This window comes from Podarcis raffonei, chromosome 12 (genome assembly GCF_027172205.1).
Source record: "Podarcis raffonei isolate rPodRaf1 chromosome 12, rPodRaf1.pri, whole genome shotgun sequence".
NCBI lineage: Eukaryota > Metazoa > Chordata > Lepidosauria > Squamata > Lacertidae > Podarcis > Podarcis raffonei.
In genome coordinates this window covers 52,924,368-52,945,700 of record NC_070613.1, presented here as the reverse complement: position 1 = coordinate 52,945,700, position 21,333 = coordinate 52,924,368, and the positions used below count along the sequence as shown (strand labels likewise).

Sequence of the window (21,333 nt, the reverse complement as noted above, 5' to 3'; positions counted from 1 at the left end):
TCTTTATATAGGATTTATACCTCATCTTTTTCATACCCAGTGCCTGAGACTGCTCACACCGTTCAAGTAACAAAATACGATAAAAATGAAAAAGAAGAGCAGGAAGAAAGAAAAACATAGCAGCCAGATGAAAGCTAAAAGCAGGGAACTTACCATAAAGTAACAGGGCAGACATCTGACAATTCTGTCATCTCAAGGCCTGCTGAAACAAAAACACCTTGGACTACAAAAGACCATTAGCCTGGGGGCCATAGCTGTCAACTTCTCCCTTTTCTTGTGAGGAATCCTATTCGGATTAAGGGAATTTCCCTTAAAAAAGGGAACAGTTGACAGCTATGCTGGGGGCTAGCTGGGTATCCAAGGGAAGGGAGTTCCAGAACCTATGAGGGTCAAACTACATATTACACTTAATACTTAGCATGCAGGTGAATACAGCTCCAAGACTCGGGCCGCCAGAGCAGGAGTGAGGACCCTGTCTTCTAGCCTGCCAGGGAAATTGATAAACTCTCCTTCCTCTGGCAGTGAATGAGGGGATAATTCCGCTTTCAAGTTTGTGGCAGTTAGCATAAAGGAGGCCAGAAAATGAGGAAAATAATCAAAAAGCTGCTGAATGATTTTTTCTTTCCATTGATAGGGTTCCGACTTTACATTAGCCGTTTAAAATGGTAACACTTCTGTGCATGTCTAATTAAAAGCTAAAGATTGCCTTTCAGCCGGCTGGAGAGCTTTTGTGAAAGCTCGATGTGTTTTGCACGTTGAACCTATTGCAGGAGAAGTAAGCACTGCGGAGCTCACTGGAGCTTAGTTCCAGGAAACTTTATAGGCACGCTGATACTAACAAATTGGGTTTTTAACTAAATGCTTCTGCTACTTGTGTGTGTGATAATATTTCACAACAACTGCGTGCATTTTTTGGACTCTCCTGGAGGTCATAGCTCAGCGGGCTGCCATGAGGAGCTCCTGCTTTTAAAAATCTAACACTACGTTGCTGCTTGTTTTTCTTTTAACAACCACAGCAGCCCTGTAGGGCAGCCTTGTGTCCTATTTTACAGAGGGCAGTCCTCCATTTGAAGGGCACCTTCTCACAGTCTTCTCCACTATGTGGAGCTTATTTCTATTAAAATGAGAGCAATTATTTCTAAGTGGGCACCTAGACGTACAAATGAGCGTGTGCATTTTTAAATACAAGTGTAACTAGTTGCCCTGCAGTCATGGGGGGTGGTTAGTGATGAGAAGAACTTTTGAAGGACTGGGGAGAAGGACTTTTGGCAGCAACTGGGACGCTATGCCTACTGAACACTCTTCTTTTATACAATGGCGCTGTGGGTTAAACCACAGAGCCTAGGACTTGCCAGGCAGAAGTTCAGCGGTTCAAATCCCTGTGACGGGGTGAGCTCCTGTTGCTTGGTCCCAGCTGCTGCCAACCTAGCAGTTCAGAAGCACATCAAAGTGCAAGTAGATAAATAGGTATCCCTAAAGCAGAAAGGTAAATGGCGTTTCCGTGCGCTGCTCTGGTTTGCCAGAAGCGGCTTAGTCATGCTGGCCTCATGACCCAGAAGCTGTACGCCGGCTTCCTCGGCCAATAAAGCGAGATGAGCGCCGCAACCCCAGAGTCGGCCATGACTGGACCTAATGGTCAGGGGTCCCTTTACCTTTACGCATTAAGTGTAATGTGTAGTTCGACCCCAAATGTTCACTCCCTGCCCTGGGCCTGAAAAACTTAAATCCCTGAGTGTTCTATTTTAACAGCAAGTTATACATTCTTGACAAGTGCTTAATTTTGGGATCTAACAGTTCTGTTTCCAATTTTGATTTTTCCACCTGGAAGCCAATTTTTTTGTCCAAATTATATGCCTCCATTATCTGATAATAATGAAGCCAATCTCGCACTCTATTTTTTAATTTTTCAAAACTCTGAAGTTTAAATCTGTCTCCCTCTTGTTCCAAAATTTCCCAATATTTCGGCCATTTAGCCTCCAGATGTTGCAGTCATCAAGGCATTAATGCAGGGGTCGGCAAGGCTTACCGGGCATGGGCCGGATCACTCCTGCGGAGATACTCTGTGGGCCGGGCAGGTGCAGTGTGACGCCTGAAATCGCGTCTGCGCATGTCCATGGCATCAGAAATCGTTTTTGCGCATGCCCAGATGCCGAAAATAGTGCCAGTGCAGAAGCGATTTTCAGCATCTGGGCATGCGCATAAGCGATTTCTGCTGGGTGGACATGCGCAGACGTGATTTCTTGCACCGTGGAAGAGTCCCTGCGCCATGCTGCGCTGGTTTATCGCAGTGCGTGGAGATTTGTCGAGTGGGCGGCTCGGTTTGGGGGTGGCTTGTGGGCCAGTTAAACAGCCTCCATGGGCCGCTTTTGGCCCATGGGCCTTAGGTTCCTGACTCCTGCATTAATGTATCTCTGTGTGCGGAGCAGAACACACATATGCTCTGTTTTTCAACCTGAGGCTCAGTAGACTGATTTTCTGGTTAGTCGGTTTATATTGACAGTGGTACATATACCATAATTAATTAAGTATAGTTATCCAGAACTGAATTTTTGTGGCTCTGACTTCTCCTGATAGTTATTTTTTTATATAGAAATACATCTACCATGCACAGTTCAGCATCTACATGGCACCTTTTGATGTGAGAAACACTTGCATAATTTTTATTTTATTTTTTTACCATGGGCATCTATGTTCGGTTACTATTTATGTTCAATTTGGCATGTTCAGCATATAAATTATGGGGAAAGGTTCTTTATGTCCTTTTCCTGGTAGCTGGATATAAAACTGCCCAGCTGCTTCTTTTATGTCTGCTTTGGGCAAACTCTATTTATTTCCAAAGAGAATTCTCTCATGAGGACTGACAAACTTACAAGGCTGTAAAAACTGCGTTTCGTAGACCATGCTGAGTGTATGTTCACAGTTCTTTACTGCTGCTCTTGACTGAGAGGAGGCCTGAAAACTGTCCATTTCTCAAAGTGGAGAAAGGCTTACGGTTCACACCTTTCCTACTTGGGATTTTCAAATCCTCTTTCACAAATACTGCTTAATAGGTTCCCAGGCCAGCAGCAGAAAATGTGCTCTACCACACCAATGCAACCAACACTTTAGGATTGAATTAACCACAGTGCTGAGTAAGAGATGGCGGTGGGGCTGTAGCCAAGCAGGGACCTCTGATGTTTTGCAGCTTTCTCAGAAGAAGAAGAAGAGTTTGGATTTGATATCCCGCCTTTCACTCCCTTTAAGGAGTCTCAAAGTGGCTAACATTCTCCTTTCCCTTCCTCCCCCACAAACACTCTGTGAGGTGAGTGAGGCTGAGAGACTTCAGAGAAATGTGACTAGCCCAAGGTCACCCAGCAGCTGCATGTGGAGGAGCGGAGACGCAAACCCGGTTCCCCAGATTACGAGACTACCGCTCTTAACCACTACACCACACTGGCTCTCAGCACAGAATATGCCCCCCCCCCCAAAATTCGCTGAACTACTTTAAAACTGCTTTCACTTCTGAAAATAGTGGTTACGCACCCCTCAGAGGATGAGGAGCAGAACGCCAACAGCCCAGACAGCAGAAGAAGTGAAATGCAGAAAACTTAAGAGCAGAAGGTGGTTTATAGAGGTGGAGTTAACGGGAACAAGCAAGTTTTCTTGGATCTCGAACCATCATTGCCACAGGAAGACAACAGGGATTTTGAGGTCAGAGGACACCTCAACATTCAGGGCAGGGTGCAGGTATATGATGGCTTTAATGTCAAAGATTCCAGGTGTGTTCAGGCATTCAAATAAAGACAGGGAACAAACTGTGTGGGTCACAATTGTTAACCACCCAGAAATACTGCTCCGTTTAGCTCAATATTATACACGCGACTGGTGTCTTTCCAGGTTTTGAGGTAGGAGTCTTCCCCAGCAATACCTGACGTCAGCAGGGATTGGACCTGGGGCCTTTCGCATGCAATTATGCACCCCATCACCGAGTCGTGGTCTGGACTCAAACTCCCAGCAGCCCCTGCCAGCATGGCCAATAGTGAGGGATGCTGGGAGTGGGAGTTCTGCAACATCCGAAGGGCCAAAGTTAATGTTGGCATGAAGGCTGGGAGTGCAGAAGGTGGGGCCAACCTGTCTGGGGTTAGCGCACATGCCCCCATGTAGTCTGTGGCCTCTGGCATTTGGCCGAATGTCTGAAAACAGCTTCAGCACCAGAGATTCATACTTCTGATGGAAGGAGAAGGTAGTAATATCCCGCTTCCTTGTGTGCCACTGGGAACAGAGAGGCCAGAGCTAAGGTTTGAATGGCCCATCCTATGGAGCCAACCATAACACCATCAGACTAGCCTCTCCCCAGCCTTTGGGATCTAATAATAATCTCCAACAGGAGATTATTGGACCCTTCAAAAAGTTGTTTTCCCAGGACATTTTGCCGACTGCATTTCCTACCAATTTCTGTTCTGTCATTACACATGACTCCCTTTCCACCAAACCTTGAGCTGTGGGTAAAGGTAAAGGTAAAGGGACCCCTGACCATTAGGTCCAGTCGTGGCCGACTCTGGGGTTGCGGCGCTCATCTCGCTTTACTGGCCGAGGGAGCCGGCGCACAGCTTCCAGGTCATGTGGCCAGCATGACTAAGCCACTTCTGGCGAACCAGAGCAGCACATGGAAACGCCGTTTACCTTCTCACCGGAGCAGTACCTATTTATCTACTTGCACTTTGACGTGCTTTTGAACTGCTAGGCTGGCAGGAGCAGGGACTGAGCAACGGGAGCTCACCCCGTCGCAGGGATTTGAACCGCCGACCTTCTGATTGGCAAGTCCTAGGCTCTGTGGTTTAACCCACAGCACCACCCGTGTCCCGAGCTGTGGGTAGTGAATGGTAATAATAATATAATAATACTACACTTGATCTTAGCCAAAGGCCGAGAAGTGATACACTTCCGGGGTGGCGCCATCGGCAATGGCGGACTCCCTCTGAATCGGAGGGACCAGCTCCGCGCGAAACGGGTCTTTTCCGCTACGGCGAAGCGGGGACCCTTTAAAAAATCACAGGCGGATGAAGCCTGTGACCATGGGACTCGGCGGGCACCTTTAGCGCCCCCAACCCCCCCAACCCGCAAAGGAACCCATAAAAGGGCTCCGAAGCGAAGAGGGGGAAGTGGCGCGGTGCTGTGAGTCTACTGCTTTTTCCGTGGAGCAAAGCCACATAGCCGTTGCCGGAGAGCGCTGCCTTTTTCCTGGGACAATTTGGCATCTAAAGAATCACCCGTGAGTACTTAAAACTCGAACAATTGGACTTTAAATAAGGATTGGCCAGTAGAGAGGAATTGGACTTAAAATTTACTTCAATTTGGTACTGAAACGGGAAGGTCTAAACAGGAAGTCAGCCTTCCGTTTCTTTGTAGTCAGAATAAAGCAAAGACAACGTAACTAGAGCATAGAAATTCACCTTTAAAGGATTGGCTTTCATCATTTAAAATCGTGGACCCCCCCTTCGGTAGCAGGAGAAGAAGGGGGACCTCTTTTTGGATTGTTTAAACCTGCAGAAGTGAGTTTAAAGTAAAGTAACTTTCCACCGTCCTGATCCTGGAGCGGAGTGTCAGGACTGACGTTTGAAGCTCATTGACCAGAGACAAATGTTTCTGACAGATAGTTAAAAAAAAAGTAACATAGTGACTCCATTGTTTCCTTTCGCATTTCAAAGGAACAAATATTGACCGAATATTTTAAAAAAGAAACTTTGTTGCTATTGTTCTTAAAAGAAAGAATAAACAAGTTGTCCCCCTAGAGGGAGACTGTGAAATTGTAACCAACTTCAGGAGCTTGCAGCTGTTACAGATTACAGTCGTGGGAAAGGACTTGTGACCTTGCAGGACAATGTCTTCAGAAGCTCTGTTGGGTGCTTTCTGTAAAATAAATGCCCTACTGGATCAGCTAAGCCAGAAGACGGACTTGATGACTAATGCGACCAGAAATTTTGAACAGGCAGTAGGAAACTACATGGAGCCTACCCAGGAACTAAAACAGGAGTGTGCTATGACAGCACAGATGAGAGAAGAGGATACTGCTGAATCCTGGGTGTCAGAAATGGAGGGAGCTGCGGCCCTGCAGGATCATGAGCCTCTGGATTTGATAAATGAATTTGGAAAAAACCAGATTTGGAAAGATAAAGTTCGGTTTAGTTTGGAAATGGGGGGTTGGAATGACCCTCCCATGCCGGGATGTTTGGACTTTCTGAGTCTGGTAATGGGCCGTCAGATGTTTGGAGCTGTGGGGGCTTTTAATTTTGGAGGGAATCTGAAACAGGTGTTTAAATATCACATGGAGTTTAGTCTGGACTATGGAAATGGGGCTGATCTGTTGAAAAGGGTCAAAAATATTACTAAGCTGGAGTTCCTACGAGTGGAAGGAAAATATGAAGAAGAGCCGCGGAAGGGACGTGGAAGAGACTTGAGGGCCTCAGATATAAGGACACCAGGTTAATGTGCTAGATAAATGGGACAAAAAGGACTGACAAAATCCGGAACCAGGAGGAAGGGACGCTGGATGAAGATTGGATTGTTTTACTTGTTTTTCTTTTATCATTAGGACTGCTTTAAAATAATTGATGAATGCTAGAAAAATGTTGAAATGGAACTACTTGGTTCTAGTAAAAATGTTTAAAGAATTAGGTTATGAGAAGTCGGTAAAAATAAGATTTAAGTTTTAAGTTTCAAGGTTTGCTATAAGACAAGATGAAAATAGATTAAGATAATGTAAGGACAAAATATTATGAACTATGGATAGGATTTGCTGTGATAATTATTAACCAGTATACAAGAAAGGGGAGGAGGAGGAGGTCAAAGAAAGAAGGTAATGAAAGTTAAAAACTTGAGAATGATGGATGTATTTTTTCTTTCTATTTTTCTGTTTTATCTTTTTTTCTTTTTTTCCCTTTTTTATAATTTTAAAAAATCTTTAATAAATATTATTTTTTTAAAAAAATAATATAATAATAATTTATTATTTATACCCCGCCCATCTGGCTGGGTTTCCCCAGCCACTCTAGGTAGCTCCCAGCAGAATAATAATAATAATAATAATAATAATAATAATAATAATAATGCGATAAAACATCAAACATTAAAAACTTCCCTAAACAAGGCTGCCTTCAGATGTCTTCTAAAAGTCAGATAGTTGTTTATTTCCTTGACATCTGATGGGAGGGTGTTCCACAGGGCGGGTGCCACTACCAACAAGGTCCTCTGCCTGGTTCCCTGTAACCTCACTTCTCGCAGGGAGGGAACTGCCAGAAGGCCCTCGGAGCTGGATCTCAGTGTCCGGGCTGAACGATGAGGGTGGAGACGCTCCTTCAGGTATACTGGATCAAGGCTGGTGGGGAGTAGCTGTCCCGTAACAAAGCCAAAGTGTTAGGATTTTGAATATTTTATCCCTACAAGCACTGTTTCTGTGGTGCTCAGGCCTCTTCTCTTGTGAGTTGTTACAGGATTTCACTTTTGGCAAGATGCTTATGTAAACAGCAGGAGCGAAGGCTGGAAGCAGAACAAGCTGATCCCACACAAATGACCTCCGGGTTAACAATCTCACCCCAGCATAGCTTAGTTTTGTCATTTGGGTCATCCACCCAATCAAGAGGGGAATTTTTCTTTGCTAATGCCAATGTGTGGCAGAAAAGCAGGAGAATGGTGGTTTTGTGTGGGCTCAAAATAGTAGGTTATCCTTGGGCGTAGCTGGGGGGGGGGCAGCTCTCCCTCCCAAATCAAGTAAGGGCAGGGCTTGGAGGACAGGGTGCTTGCAAGCATTGCTCACCAGCTGATAGACCATGCCTGCAAAGCCCTTTTCAAAGTGCTTTGAGTGGAGCTTCTACAGAAGACGGGGGCTCTTCTCCAGAAGCCCCCTTCAAAGCACTGCTCAAAATAATAATAATAATAATAATAATAATAATAATAATAATAATAATTACTTATATCCTGCCCATCTGGCCAGGCTCCCCTGGTTCTCTGGGTGGCTCCCAATAGAATATTAAAAACATCAAACATTAACAACTTCCCTAAACAGGACTGCCTTCAGATGTCTTCTAAAAGTCAGATAGTTGCTTATTTCCTTGACATCTGGTGGGAGGGCGTTCCACAGGGCGGGTGCCACTACCAAGAAGGTCCTCTGCCTGGTTCCCTGTGACCTCACTTCTCACAGTGAGGGAACCGCCAGAAGGCCCTCAGAGCTAGACCTCAGTGCCGAACAATGGTGCTTTGAGAGGCCTCCTGAAGACCCTTGCAGGCGAGTCATGTGACAAGCATTATGACGTGAGATGATTGACAGGTCCCAGCTGTCCAATTTGGTCCACAAGAGGTAGAGGAGATGGAAAGCTGCCTAGAAAGGTTTCAGGCCCCTGATTTAGATGCATTTCAACCTGGTTTCCTGCCTGTATGAATGAAGTTTTCCAGAACCCTCTCAGGGGTGGTTTCACATTTATTGAACCCCTTCTCTCAGGAAAAATTCCTTGCTGCCTTTAGGTAGACCTTTCTTTTTCTGACTGCTTGTTGACTGAGGGGTCAGTTTGGACTGTTACTGTTTTTGGTGGTCATCTCTTTAGCCCATTGGCTAGCTGGAACAGACAGCATATTTGTATTGCTTTCTCCTACTATTATTGTGTTATTTATTATTTTCATATGCTTTAAACTGTTTTGATTAGCTCCTGCATGCTGCCTTGGAAAAATACAGTCTTTTGCAAGGCAGCTAACAAATTTATTAAAGGTATAAATGCATGTGTAAGTACTGCACACAGATTACTTTTCTGGCAGATGTTTTTTTTTTTTTTTTTGCCAATTTAGTCGAGCTAAAATGTGTGTAAGAATGATTTTCCCTGCTGCCATCCTCTCCATTCTAGATAATAAAGCATTTAAAAAGCATAGCTAGTCCCCCCTCCCCCCCCAGCATTGCAGAGGAGGAGGAAAGAAACCGGTTTTAATCTTCTTGCCTGCCTGTGGGATTAGAGTGCTAAATTGCTCGATTCATAATGGCTCTTACTCCATCCGTAGCATACTCTCAATGCGGCTGAAAAAGAAATGGCAAAGGGGGTCTCTTGACGGAAACATCTAACCCCTTTTCTTTCCTAGCCCATATTCTCCCTTGAACCGCTATGTGGCCTCTTGCTTTTTCACGCAGCGGATGAGCACAAATAATATATGCCACAAACAGTGGTGGCTCCTGAAATATTGGCCAAGCCGAGTTTTCAGTCTCCTTAAAGCATTCCCTCTGTTTTCCTTTACTTACTCAAGGAAGTCCCTTAAATTCTGCAAATATTTGAGCTTTCCACTGCAAATGCTTATTTAGGACCCAGCCAGGTTTTGTAGGAATGGGAATCGGGCTCTTAATTGCTTTTAGCATAGAAAAACCAACCTTTTGTTGCCTGAAGGTAATTTGCTGAGTGTGTGCCCCTGTAGCATCTGATATAAGCAAGCATTTGTGAGTTCCACAGTCCACTTTCTTCTTTCAGAACAAGACGGTACTGCAAATACTGGTAGTCTCTGCATCCTCTTTTTCAGTGATCTGTCATGACGTGATGGGGGGGGGCGCGGCAGTGGCGGGGGGAAGAGAACCCCCTGAAAGGGTGACTAACACAGTAGGCCTTGTCCCCTAGGTATTTTAGCTGGCACCAGGGAGTGGAGCTTTTCAAAGGTCCTCAGAAAGCCCCGCTTTGTCTGGAGATCTGTAAATTATTCAATTTTTAAGTAAAAAATATATATAAATATGCTAATTCTTTTCCAGAGGTGTGAGAGCTGCTACTTCTTTCTCTGTCTCCACTCCCCGCCTTCCTAAATCTCTCTGGAGAATTTGGCTGTATAACAGAGTCAATGTGCAAATGCTTTCAGTTGCAGCCATTTTAACCAGTTCTAAGAATCACATCTGTGATCTGAATGAATAGAGCAAGGGATATTTTGTCTATGAATTCAATGACAGAAGACTCGACTGTGTTGGCCAATGTGACTCGCACATTTCTGTCGATCTCTGAGATGCAAAAAAGGAGTGAAACTCCTGTAAATTCACTTTAAAGCCATTTTGCATGTTGTTGAGGCAATAAAAGCTGTGCCTCGGTTAACAACAGGCACACAAGTTGTGGCTTCAGATTCAATCTGGCAAAGTTTATTCATACAGACAGTTTAAAAAGCAACATAGCCAGATCCTATGCAGATTTAGTTGGAAGTAAAATCCACTGAGTTTAGTTGCACTTATTCCCAAGTAAATGTATATTGGATAGTACCTTAAAGCCTGATCTTTTGCATATTTATATAGAAATAAATTCAGCCAAGTTCAATGAAAGTAAAAACACAAAGGATATCAACCTAATTATTGGCAAATTCCACTGAAATTAGTGAACATGTTTTGGATTGGGGTGCAAATTAAATTTATTCAGTGGTTTTCTGTTCAGGAGCATTTATAATCTGTTCTTTATCGCACTAGATTCCAGGGCATATCCCAGGCGTCATGCAAACAATCTGAGCAAGCCCAGAAAAAATGAGGCTTACAACATGAAAAAAATCACATATTTACAAACATAACAAAACTGATCATAAACAATAAAGCATCAAAAGGTTCACAACCGAATAAAATAATTTCCACATACATCGTAATAAGATCTAAAATAAAGACACAAACAATTAATATAAATAACAGCAACAACCCACTCTGTCCTAAGTGATACCCTAACCCAAGAATCTGTTCAGCAGCCTCAGCTTTTGCAGCTGGAGTCAGTCCGGGCCGGACCCTCCCAGGCGAAGTACGAAAAGACTTGCAAAGCAGGGAACAGGTCTTTCAAGACTTGCAGCCATATTGTTCTGAAAAGTGCAAATTGGAAAAGTTTATTTCAACTCCTCCTTCTGATCTGGACAGATGAGGGATATATCCTCAGGCCGACATTTCCCTTTTAAGACAGACCCCATAATCTCAGTGAGCCTGGATCCTGTGGCTGGTGGCTCAGACCTTCAGTTGAAGGAGCAACGGAGAAAGTCGGAAGTATGCATTATGAATCAATCAAAAAAATGATATGTCAGGCAAAGTTAATTAAAAAGCCCAAGATCCTGGAAGATGAAGGAATGATAAACTTCACCTCAGTCCATCATGCAGTTTATTATTCAGTCATGTCATTTTATGTCAACTTAAATCCATGCTGGCAAGAAAAGACGAGGCAGAACAGTCTTGTGCAGCACTTCACTGTCGACTAGAAAATAATGGGCATCATCTCCTCAAAAGCCAGGCTAATAAAAAGCACCTAACTTCTTTGCTCGTGGCAAACATGAATCATACCCACCGCCTATCCAATAGCCAAGATGTCCTTTCCAAGCTTAACGTAAGTAAAAGATTAAATAAACAGGCTCTTTTCATCCGTGTGCCACCCAGGAAATATTTATATTGAAGCTTGGAATATATACAGGCTTACCATAAATAAAATAGCAAAAGTAATGAAAACAAGGTTGACCATAATGAACCTGGGCAAAGCACTCGGCTCCCACTGGCCCTGCCCAACCTGCGTGCCGCGAAAAATGGGAAAGGCTTCTTTGCACTGTTCCTGCGTGTGGCCCCTGTTTCAGCTTGCTGAACAGTAATCCCACTGTTTCAGCCTCTGTTCCAGAGTTGGGAAAAGGGTCTGGCACAAACACGAGATTTATAATTCTGCGTCATGCCAGCTGTCAAGTAGCAGACAGGCGGGTGGCAGCAGCGGCGGGGGGTGGGGATGGGCGCAACAATAACAAACAAGAGTCTGATAGGTTTACCAGGGCTTAGAGGAAGATGCGGATTTGCTTCTGCGACTTTGAAAGCAGTTGCGGCCTGGCCAGATGCAATTCCAAACCTCTGGTTCTTTCCCCAATATTCAGCCCGGATGGCGGTGACTCCTCCTGTTTTTGTAGCTACCACCCCAAACAAATTGAAACCGGGCAACTGTCCATGGGGCTCTGCAAAAGTTTCCAAGTGTCAACGAATGCAGCACAGGGGCTCTGACTGAGCCATGAAACCCACACCCTTTCATCCCCCTCAACCTCCTCCCCACCCCGGCCGTGAAGTGCATTTAATAGCCTTGTTCTTGAAGCTGGAGTGGGATAAAAGCAAAAGATGCTTTCTTGACTTTGAGCAAAACAACATGTGCTGTCACGGCTTCTTCTGCTGATTGTCCTTATTCCCAAATGAGAGGCGGGGGAATTTGCCTTCCTCCCCCATGACAAAAGTTGCTTTCGTAGGTTTCGTTTTTCCTAGGCAGGTCAGGAAGATGCAACTAAACAATGTAAAGGAAACACGTATGCATCCTCTGTGCTAAAAATGTAGTGAGATCAAGGAAGCCGATTCGTATCAGCGATGGGTTTTTGGTTTTGCCATGCAATGTGTTGCACATTTGTCGGGATTTAAAGAGGGGGGAAAGTCATTTCCACCTCTCTGTTCATTCCTTAAGGAGCTTTGCAGTTTGCCTATTGAAGGAGAAGCTGTAATTAAAGTGGGCCCAGTAGGGGTGAGAATTTGCAGGGAGAGGATGATCCACATCTTCCATCACTGCAAAACAGATCTAACAGATAGCTACTCGAAAACACTGGATCATATTTTTAATCTAAGTGTGAATAAATATGTCTTCAAACAGCAACCAGTGACAATGTACACAATAGTTATGTGGGGTGAGTTGGTGTGTGGGGATTAGAAAACACGAAGGAGAATTATCTCAGCCCTTAGTTTTTGTGATTTTCTTCCGTTTTTAATCAAAACCCCACAGCGATTTGATTAATAGCGTGTGTGGAATGCAGACAAATGTGCATTATATATCAATAAACAGGAGTAGGGGTGCAGGGGAAATTTGACTTGGTGCATATTTAAAGCTAAATCTATCAAATTCACACTTTCAAAAACAATATGAAAATTGAAACGCAGCCATCCTTTGAAGTTCATGCTTATTCCTCCCCTAAATGAATAACTGTAGTTGAAATATCAACAGCAAAGGACTTTGAATACTCAAAAGTGCCACAGAAATGATAAACACTAATTGCAGTTGTGGTTTGTTGTTGTTGTTTGTTTAAAAAAACTATTTCTCTTTTTCTATTAGGCCTAGGTAGGTGGCAAGCTCCTGAAAACCCCCCAAATTAAAAAAACACACAACCTAAAACCAGTAAAATAAATAAATAAAACAAATACACCTCCAGTTCTCTAACTGCTCCCAGTCATACAGAAGCTGGAATATACTGGCAATCAGTTGCAATTTGATTTATGCTGTTTATTAATAAAGGCAGTAATACTGTTTAGTTTATGCACCATTAATTTTACTGTGATGGCAACAGCATTAGTAGAAAATGCATGGGGTATTGATTTTGCATATTGAGCTGCCTGGCAGAGAAGATTTCAATTTATTTAAATGACCCCATTAGTCTGCAGGGAGTTTAGCTCTTGACATAGGTGACTGTAAAAATAAGAGTTGATAATCAATGGAGTAAAATAATGGCTTTACAAATATTATATTCCTGTTCCTCATGCTTCCACCGCCATTGGTCCAGATCCAAAGGTCTGTGCAACGTACTCTGATAGGCACAGTGTAGGTTCTCCAGTTCCTGTACTGGAAGCAGCCCGATCCCATGCTAACCTAGATAAACCACTTCCTGCCCCCAAATTCATATATATACAGCTGACATAGCTTCTGGGCAAGCAACTGTTTGACACAGCAGCAGTTGACAAGGCAGAGTCTGGCTTCCTTGTCATGAGCATCCCTGCTGCTTACCAAGAGGCAAGGGGTGAGGGGCGGGGAGGTCAGTGTGGTACGGGGATGGTGGCAGGAGCGTTGGGTCACTTCTGCTGCCGTGCTTGCACTGCACGGACCTCCTTGAGCATCTCCCCTCTCCCTCTTAGCAAGAGTCTATGACACCACCAACACCCTGCTGCTGGTCAAACATGGAAATAATAACTAGAAAATTATTATTATTATTCAGTATACCCGAAGGAGCGTCTCCATCCCCATCATTCTGTCTGGACACTGAGGTCCAGCTCCGAGAGCCTTCTGGCGGTTCCCTTGCTGCGAGAAGCCAAGTTACAGGGAATCAGGCAGAGGGCCTTCTCGGTGGTAGCACCCACCCTGTGGAACGCCCTCCCACCAGATGTCAAAGAGAAAAACAACTACCAAACTTTTAGAAGACATCTGAAGGCAGCCCTGTTTAGGGAAGCTTTTAATGTTTAATAGGTTGTTGTATTTTAATGTTCTGTTGGAAGCCGCACAGAGTGGCTGGGGAAACCCAGCCAGATGGGTGGGGTATAAATAATAATAATAATAATAATAATAATAATAATAATAATAATAATAATTTACTTATAACCCACCCACCTGGCTGGGTGGCTTCCAACAGGAGATTAAAAATACATTAAAACATCAGAATTTTTTTTTAAATTAAGAACTTCCCTATACAGGGCTGCCTTCAGATGTCTTCTAAATGTCAAATAGTTCCTTTGACATCTGATGGGAGGGCATTCGACAGGGCAGGAGCCACTATCAAGAAGGCCCTCTGCCTGGTTCCCTGTAACTTCACTTCTCGCAATGAGGGAACTGCCAGATGGCACTTGGCGCTGGACCTCAGTGGAGACGCTCCTTCAGGTATACTGGGGCGATGACCAGTGTATGCATGTAGCTCTGTACATTTATATAGCTTTGCATTACATTAGCTTATTATATTTAAATCACACCTTCCCTTCAAGGAGTTCAAGACCACACATATAGTGCCACCTCCGTGTTATTCTAATCCTGTATGATACGTTAAAAACCTGCAGCAATATATTTTTCTTTTCATGCCAAAGCATTCAGCCACACAATCTTCCACATGCTATCTGAAGTGGCACAGTCCCCAAACAAGTTTAAAACCTCACTTGCTGTTTCTGTTAACTCTACTTCCCTATAGTGTTCTGCAAGACGTTCTGATGTTTAGATCGTTGCTTTCAAGATGCAAGGAGAATACAGTATGGAGACAGACATGGTTGGGCATGCGTTAAGTGGTCGATATGTAAATGTTGACAGATATTCCAAAACAATGAATATAAATCTCATAAAAAAGAATTATCACATCCTAGAGAATTAATCCAGTTTTAAATGCTCTTGTTCTGTTGATCTCATTTGAGCTCCACATGTTCCTTGAGAATTAACAGCTAAAAGAAGAGTGTTGTGAATGGACTTTTTCATCTCATGTGCCGTCAGCAGCAATTTTGCCAAGGCTAGTGACGGGGGCGGTGTATGTGTGTGGAAATGTGATTGTTGGCACAAAAGGTGAACCTAGCTAATTCACACTTTCTAAAACAAGAGATGAACTAAAACTCAGCCATCCTCCTAAATTCACACATGTCTGTATTTTGCAACGCAGTTTTCCCCCCAAGTAATGTGTACAAAAATGCATATTACTAGTGTAAAGTGTGCATTAAATGGCTATATTACTGAAAGGTATGATATAAAAATGCATTATAAAGGGGAACTTGCTTTGCAAAGATGTGTTTATTAGGTTAAAGCACATACAAACATGTGCATATTGGGATAAATTTGCTGAAGACTTTTAATGACATAGAAATTAATTTAAAATTGGGGGGAAATGGAGAGAAACAAAAACTGAGAAAGTCACCCATCCCTAGAGAAGGCCCGCAACTCCAAAGGCTCAAACTTTGACATGAGTAACATTTGGATTCTATAACATGTATAATGCCATGAGTCACCATACTTTAAAAACTGGTGATAAATGTACAAATTAACTTTTAACATGACAGGTTCAAAGTGGCACTCACTTGGCTGGGAAACAAAAAAGATATTCTCACTTGCAAATTTGCTCAATTTACTTAAGAAACATCAGATACAATAAATAGAGAGACGTGCAGTGTCAATTACTAAAGAGTTATCTGGAGTTGAGCTTAACTTAAAGCAATTCAGATTATTTTTAAAACCTGAGTAGGAGTGAAGAAGCAACTCGTTTGACTAATATAAAATCATGTGGTAAAGTAGAAGGGGGACTATTCTTCTCTGGAATTGACTCCTCCTCCCCCCCCCCAATTATTTTATGTGGAGAAAAACCCTTCCACTTTTTTTTCAGATCCCTTCACTTCCGAGGGCCGCTTTGTATGGTCTGTTGAAGTTGTGAGTTGCAGTCACATGAACCAATGCAAACCTCTGCATTTGACAGCTTTCCTTCACATTGTTCTGCTGTTATAATTAATTGCAAAGTTATCCCTGCATTGGATAAATCTGCTGTAGGTAGTTGCATCCCAGAGAGGCATGTGTGAATGGTCTTGAAGATACTGCCATTTGACCCAAATAATTACCGCGCAGTCAGTCTGACATCAATACCAGGGAAGATTCTGGAGCAGATCATTAAGCAAACAGTCTGTGAGCACCTAGAAAGGAATGCTGTGATCACCAATAGTCAGCATGGATTTCTAAAAAATAAGTCATGTCAGACTAATCTGATCTCGTTTTTTGACAGAATTACAAGCCTGCTAGATGAAGGGAATGCAGTGGATGTAGCCTACCTTGATCTCAGCAAGGCATTTGACAAGGTGCCCCATGATATTCTTGCAAAGAAGCTGGTAAAATGCGGTCTTGACTATGCTACCACTCAGTGGATTTGTAACTGGCTGACTGACCGAACCCAAAGGGTGCTCATCAATGGTTCCTCTTCATCCTGGAGAAGAGTGACTAGTGGGGTGCCACAGGGTTCTGTCTTGGGCCCGGTCTTATTCAACATCTTTATCAACGACTTGGATGATGGACTCAAGGGCATCCTGATCAAATTTGCAGATGACACCAAACTGGGAGGGGTGGCTAACACCCCAGAGGACAGGATCACACTTCAAAATGACCTTGACAGATTAGAGAACTGGGCCAAAACAAACAAGATGAACTTTAACAGGGAGAAATGTAAAGTATTGCACTTGGGCAAAAAAAATGAGAGGCACAAATACAAGATGGGTGACACCTGGCTTGAGAGCACTACATGTGAAAAGGATCTAGGAGTCTTGGTTGACCACAAACTTGACATGAGCCAACAGTGTGACGCGGCAGCTAAGAAAGCCAATGCAATTCTGGGCTGCATCAATAGGAGTATAGCATCTAGATCAAGGGAAGTAATAGTGCCACTGTATTCTGCTCTGGTCAGACCTCACCTGGAGTACTGTGTCCAGTTCTGGGGACCACAGTTCAAGAAGGACACTGACAAACTGGAACGTGTCCAGAGGAGGGCAACCAAAATGGTCAAAGGCCTGGAAACGATGCCTTATGAGGAATGGCTAAGGGAGCTGGGCATGTTTAGCCTGGAGAAGAGGAGGTTAAGGGGTGATATGATAGCCATGTTCAAATATATAAAAGGATGTCATATAGAGGAGGGAGAAAGGTTGTTTTCTGCTGCTCCAGAGAAGCGGACACGGAGCAATGGATCCAAACTACAAGAAAGAAGATTCCACCTAAACATTAGGAAGAACTTCCTGACAGTAAGAGCTGTTCGACAGTGGAATTTGCTGCCAAGGAGTGTGGTGGAGTCTCCTTCTTTGAAGGTCTTTAAGCAGAGGCTTGACAGCCATATGTCAGGAGTGCTCTGATGGTGTTTCCTGCTTGGCAGGGGGTTGGACTCGATGGCCCTTGTGGTCTCTTCCAACTCTATGATTCTATGATTCTATGATCACAGTAATGGGCAAATCCAAGATACTGGCTAATTTCAATCCTGAGAACTTTAATGCATCTTAGACAAAATTGCAGCAATCGTACATTCTTAAAGTGAAACGATCTATTTTTTCCTTTCTTCTAACTTCTTTGAACCTCCTGCACCCACATATTGCAGCTTCCCATTGTTAGCAAGAAGGCTGGTTGTTATGCCTCTGTATATTCATGACGCGGGTGGTGCTGTGGGTTAAACCACAGAGCCTAGGACTTGCCGATCAGAAGGTTGGCAGTTTGAATCCCCGCGATGGGATGAGCTCCCATTGCTCAGTCCCTGCTCCTGCCAACCTAGCAGTTCAAAAGCACTTCAAAGTGCAAGTAGATAAATAGGTACCGCTCCAGCGGGAAGGTAAACAGCGTTTCCGTGTGCTGCTCTGGTTCGCCAGAAGCGGCTTAGTCATGCTGGCCACATGACCCGGAAGCTGTACTCTGGCTCCCTCGGCCAATAAAGCGAGATGAGCGCCGCAACCCCAGAGTCAGCCACAACTGGACCTAATGGTCAGGGGTCCCTTTCCCCTTACTTTATATTCCTGACTTCCAGGAATTTGCACATTCCTGCTTTCAGTCTATGTGTATCGCTGACTATTACGACATCCCATGGCTGGCTGTTTCGAAGATCTGCTGTCAAATCTCTAAGAGAAGGCATGAGCAAAGAGGGCATGTTGAAAACTCGCTCCCAGTGGTCAGACTCTGGGCTTCTGTACTGAGGAGGGAAAAGGAAGTTCAAGCAACAAGTTCTTACCATTATATCGGGGACTTTTTGAGCATCAACAGCTTACATTTTTTCAGGGGGAGTATTGGGAATCACTTTGAATGGGAGGCCATTGAGAGGATAAAATGGGCGAAACCCCTGTCAATTGAGGGCAGTGGCAAGAGGGCAAAATTGGGGAGAGGAGTTGGGAAAAGTCACTAGCATCATGTGTATGCAAATCACTTGATGTCTGTAACATCAAGTGACAATGTGTGCATATGTCTTAGCAGATCAAATACTTTGCTGGGTCAGGCCAAGGGGCTGTCTGAACCCTCCTCAATCTGGTGCCCTTCCTATATTTTGGACTACAGCCACCATGGCTGCGGCTGATGGGATTTGTATTCCAAAACATATGGGAAGGGTGGTTGGTCTAATTACCCGGTGTGGTCTGCTCTGACTGGCAGGGCTGTTCCTGGGTTCCAGGCATGGGTCTTTGAAGTCCTGTCACCAAAGGCTCATTAGGTGTAAATGCTGGGAATCAAACTTGGGACTGTTAAAAACGTGTGCTCTTCTACAGAGGTACAGACCCTCCGCAGATCACCTAATAATCATTGAGTGGTGAGAGGTGCAATCAGCCCTAAAAATTACACAGGTAAAGGTAAAGGGACCCCGACCATTAGGTCCAGTCGCAGACGACTCTGGGGTTGTGGCACTCATCTCAATTTACTGGCCGAGGGAGCCAATGTTTGTCCGCAGTTTTTCCAGGTCATGTGGCCAGCATGACTAAGCCACTTCTAGCGAACCAGAGCAGCGCATGGAAATGCTGTTTACCTTCCCGCCAGAGCGGTACCTATTTATTTACTTGCACTTGGTGCTTTCGAACTGCTAGGTTGGCAGGAGCTGGGACAGAGCAACGGGAGCTCACCCCGTTGCGGGGATTTGAACCACCGACCTTCTGATCGGCAAGCCCTAGGCTCTGTGGTTTAACCCACAGTGCCACCCGCGTCCCCTAAAAATTACACAAGAGAGTATAAATTGTCTTCCTGTAACATGTCTGTCTTTCTCTTTGTGGCAGAATCATATATAGGTGATCTGTTCAGTATGAAAATCCCTTTAGCTGTGTTTTCCCCATTTCCGTGTACATAAGGCAGGCACCAAATCTGATTATATTCTGGTCCGTGCTAAGAACATTCTTTTTTACCTGAGACTTACCTCATTTAAGGCCCACCAGTACTCCCCCTCCCTTCATACATTCTTCTTGAAGTCCATATATGCTGCTGTAATTGTGACTCATGATTTGCATTTTAACTTATTACCTATTTTGTGTGCAGAGTTTACTATACACTGTTTATATGCATCAGTTTAAAGCTGTATATTAATCCATTGTTCTTCAGTTGACTTTTGTACTGTTCTTCAGGGTTGCTGCTCAGAGGCTTCTGTTCACTTCAGTTGCTAAGTTCTAGACAGCCTTGGTGATTGATGATTGATGATCAGACTTTTGTGGGCGTTGTGCTGAAAATACAAACAAATAAATGCCAACGAGAAATGAGAGGTGATTGCTGCTGTATAGACCAGACTGGGAGGCAACTGCTCTTGTGTCTGTGTTGTTTTCAGCTGTAACATGCAAATGGAAGATTTATAATACCAGGGATTTTTATTGCCTGGTTATGATGACTGGAACGGTGGATATGCATGGCAGAGAAATGGCACATTTCTTTTGACTCCAAGGAGTTACTGCTCTGGAGGTTCCTCACCAACAAACTTGTCCTTCAGATCTTATGCTAAAGCTTCACCTCCTCCCATTATTGAAAACACCGATCCATTCACATTTACATCCACATCCTAGGTTGACCCTACTTATTCCTCATGTTTATTTATGTTCTTTTTCTGCAGGAGAAAATATAAGAAAACGTCACAGAGGTAGGTATCGATCGCAGAAGAACTCGAAGGCATTTGGCGGCGGGGGGGAGTCGGCAGAAATTATTTGTTGTTGTTTTAGCATTGGTCTTGTTCATGCTGTGAACCAATTGAACCAAGAACAGGCAAAGTAAACCCATGAATCCATCCCACTAGAGCTTTTGTGCCCCTGATCTCTTACTGCAACTCACCCACGGGTTGGTTGTTACAAAAGCATTAGAGGTCCTGCAAGGTCTTGTGCTCCCAACTTCTGCATGATCCAAACTGGTATTGGCTGGTTGGGAGCAGATCTGTATTGATTAAACAAACCCCTTAGGGATTCAATGGGACCTCTGATTAAAGAAGAAATGTAGCATTTGACATGTATGTTGGGACCTTAATAAACCAATACCCACTTTCTTTGGAGAAATCTGCCTGCTTTATCTTTTATTGTGCTTTAAAACAGACATCAGCTGTGACCTTGTAATTATCAGGTGACTCGGCTTTATATAAGGAAATACTTGAGATCATGCCATGCCGTAATAATGCAGCCTAATATTATGTATTGCTACACGCCACCCCAATCTCTGAGCAGTGCAGGATTCCAAGGGTACAGGCACTTTCCCAGAGTTTGTGTTTCCTTTGGAAATGAGGCACAACACAGACTGTGGTGTCTTTATGATGTATGGTTTATTCACACATATATACAACCTGAAGCTATGATGGAGGGGCTCACACCATTACTGTCCAAGAGGTTCTTGCTTCTCCCATGCCAGCAGAAATCAGCCATGGTCTACTGTTCCTTTGTCTAGCTTCATGCATTTAACAGACTGCCACATCTATCAGGAGTTATGGGGAATCTGGCACCCCCAAACCCTGGACCTACAACTCATAACGTTATTACCACTCAGAAGTCAGCTCCACTGAGTCCAAGAGGACTTGCTCCCCTAAGTATAGATAAGATTACAGTTGTTGTCAGCCTGTGCACATTTTCTTGGGAGTAAATCCTCTTAACCCCAATGGGATAGGACTTAAGGAAACATTCTGAGTAAACACGTAGAG

General features: G+C 43.9%; 1 protein-coding gene across 4 annotated transcripts in view; it reads left to right on the top strand.

The window, feature by feature from the left end:
* Nucleotides 1-21,333, top strand: part of PDE1C (phosphodiesterase 1C) — a 286,306-nt gene that overhangs the window by 117,617 nt on the left and 147,356 nt on the right. For 2 of the 4 annotated variants that reach the window (XM_053359755.1, XM_053359754.1), the window contains exon 2: nucleotides 20,269-20,295. The exons of the other annotated variants lie outside the window; for them this stretch is intronic. In XM_053359755.1, coding sequence (XP_053215730.1) covers nucleotides 20,269-20,295 — 27 coding nt within the window. The remainder of the gene's footprint in view (nucleotides 1-20,268; nucleotides 20,296-21,333) is intronic. 4 annotated transcript variants of the gene reach the window in all.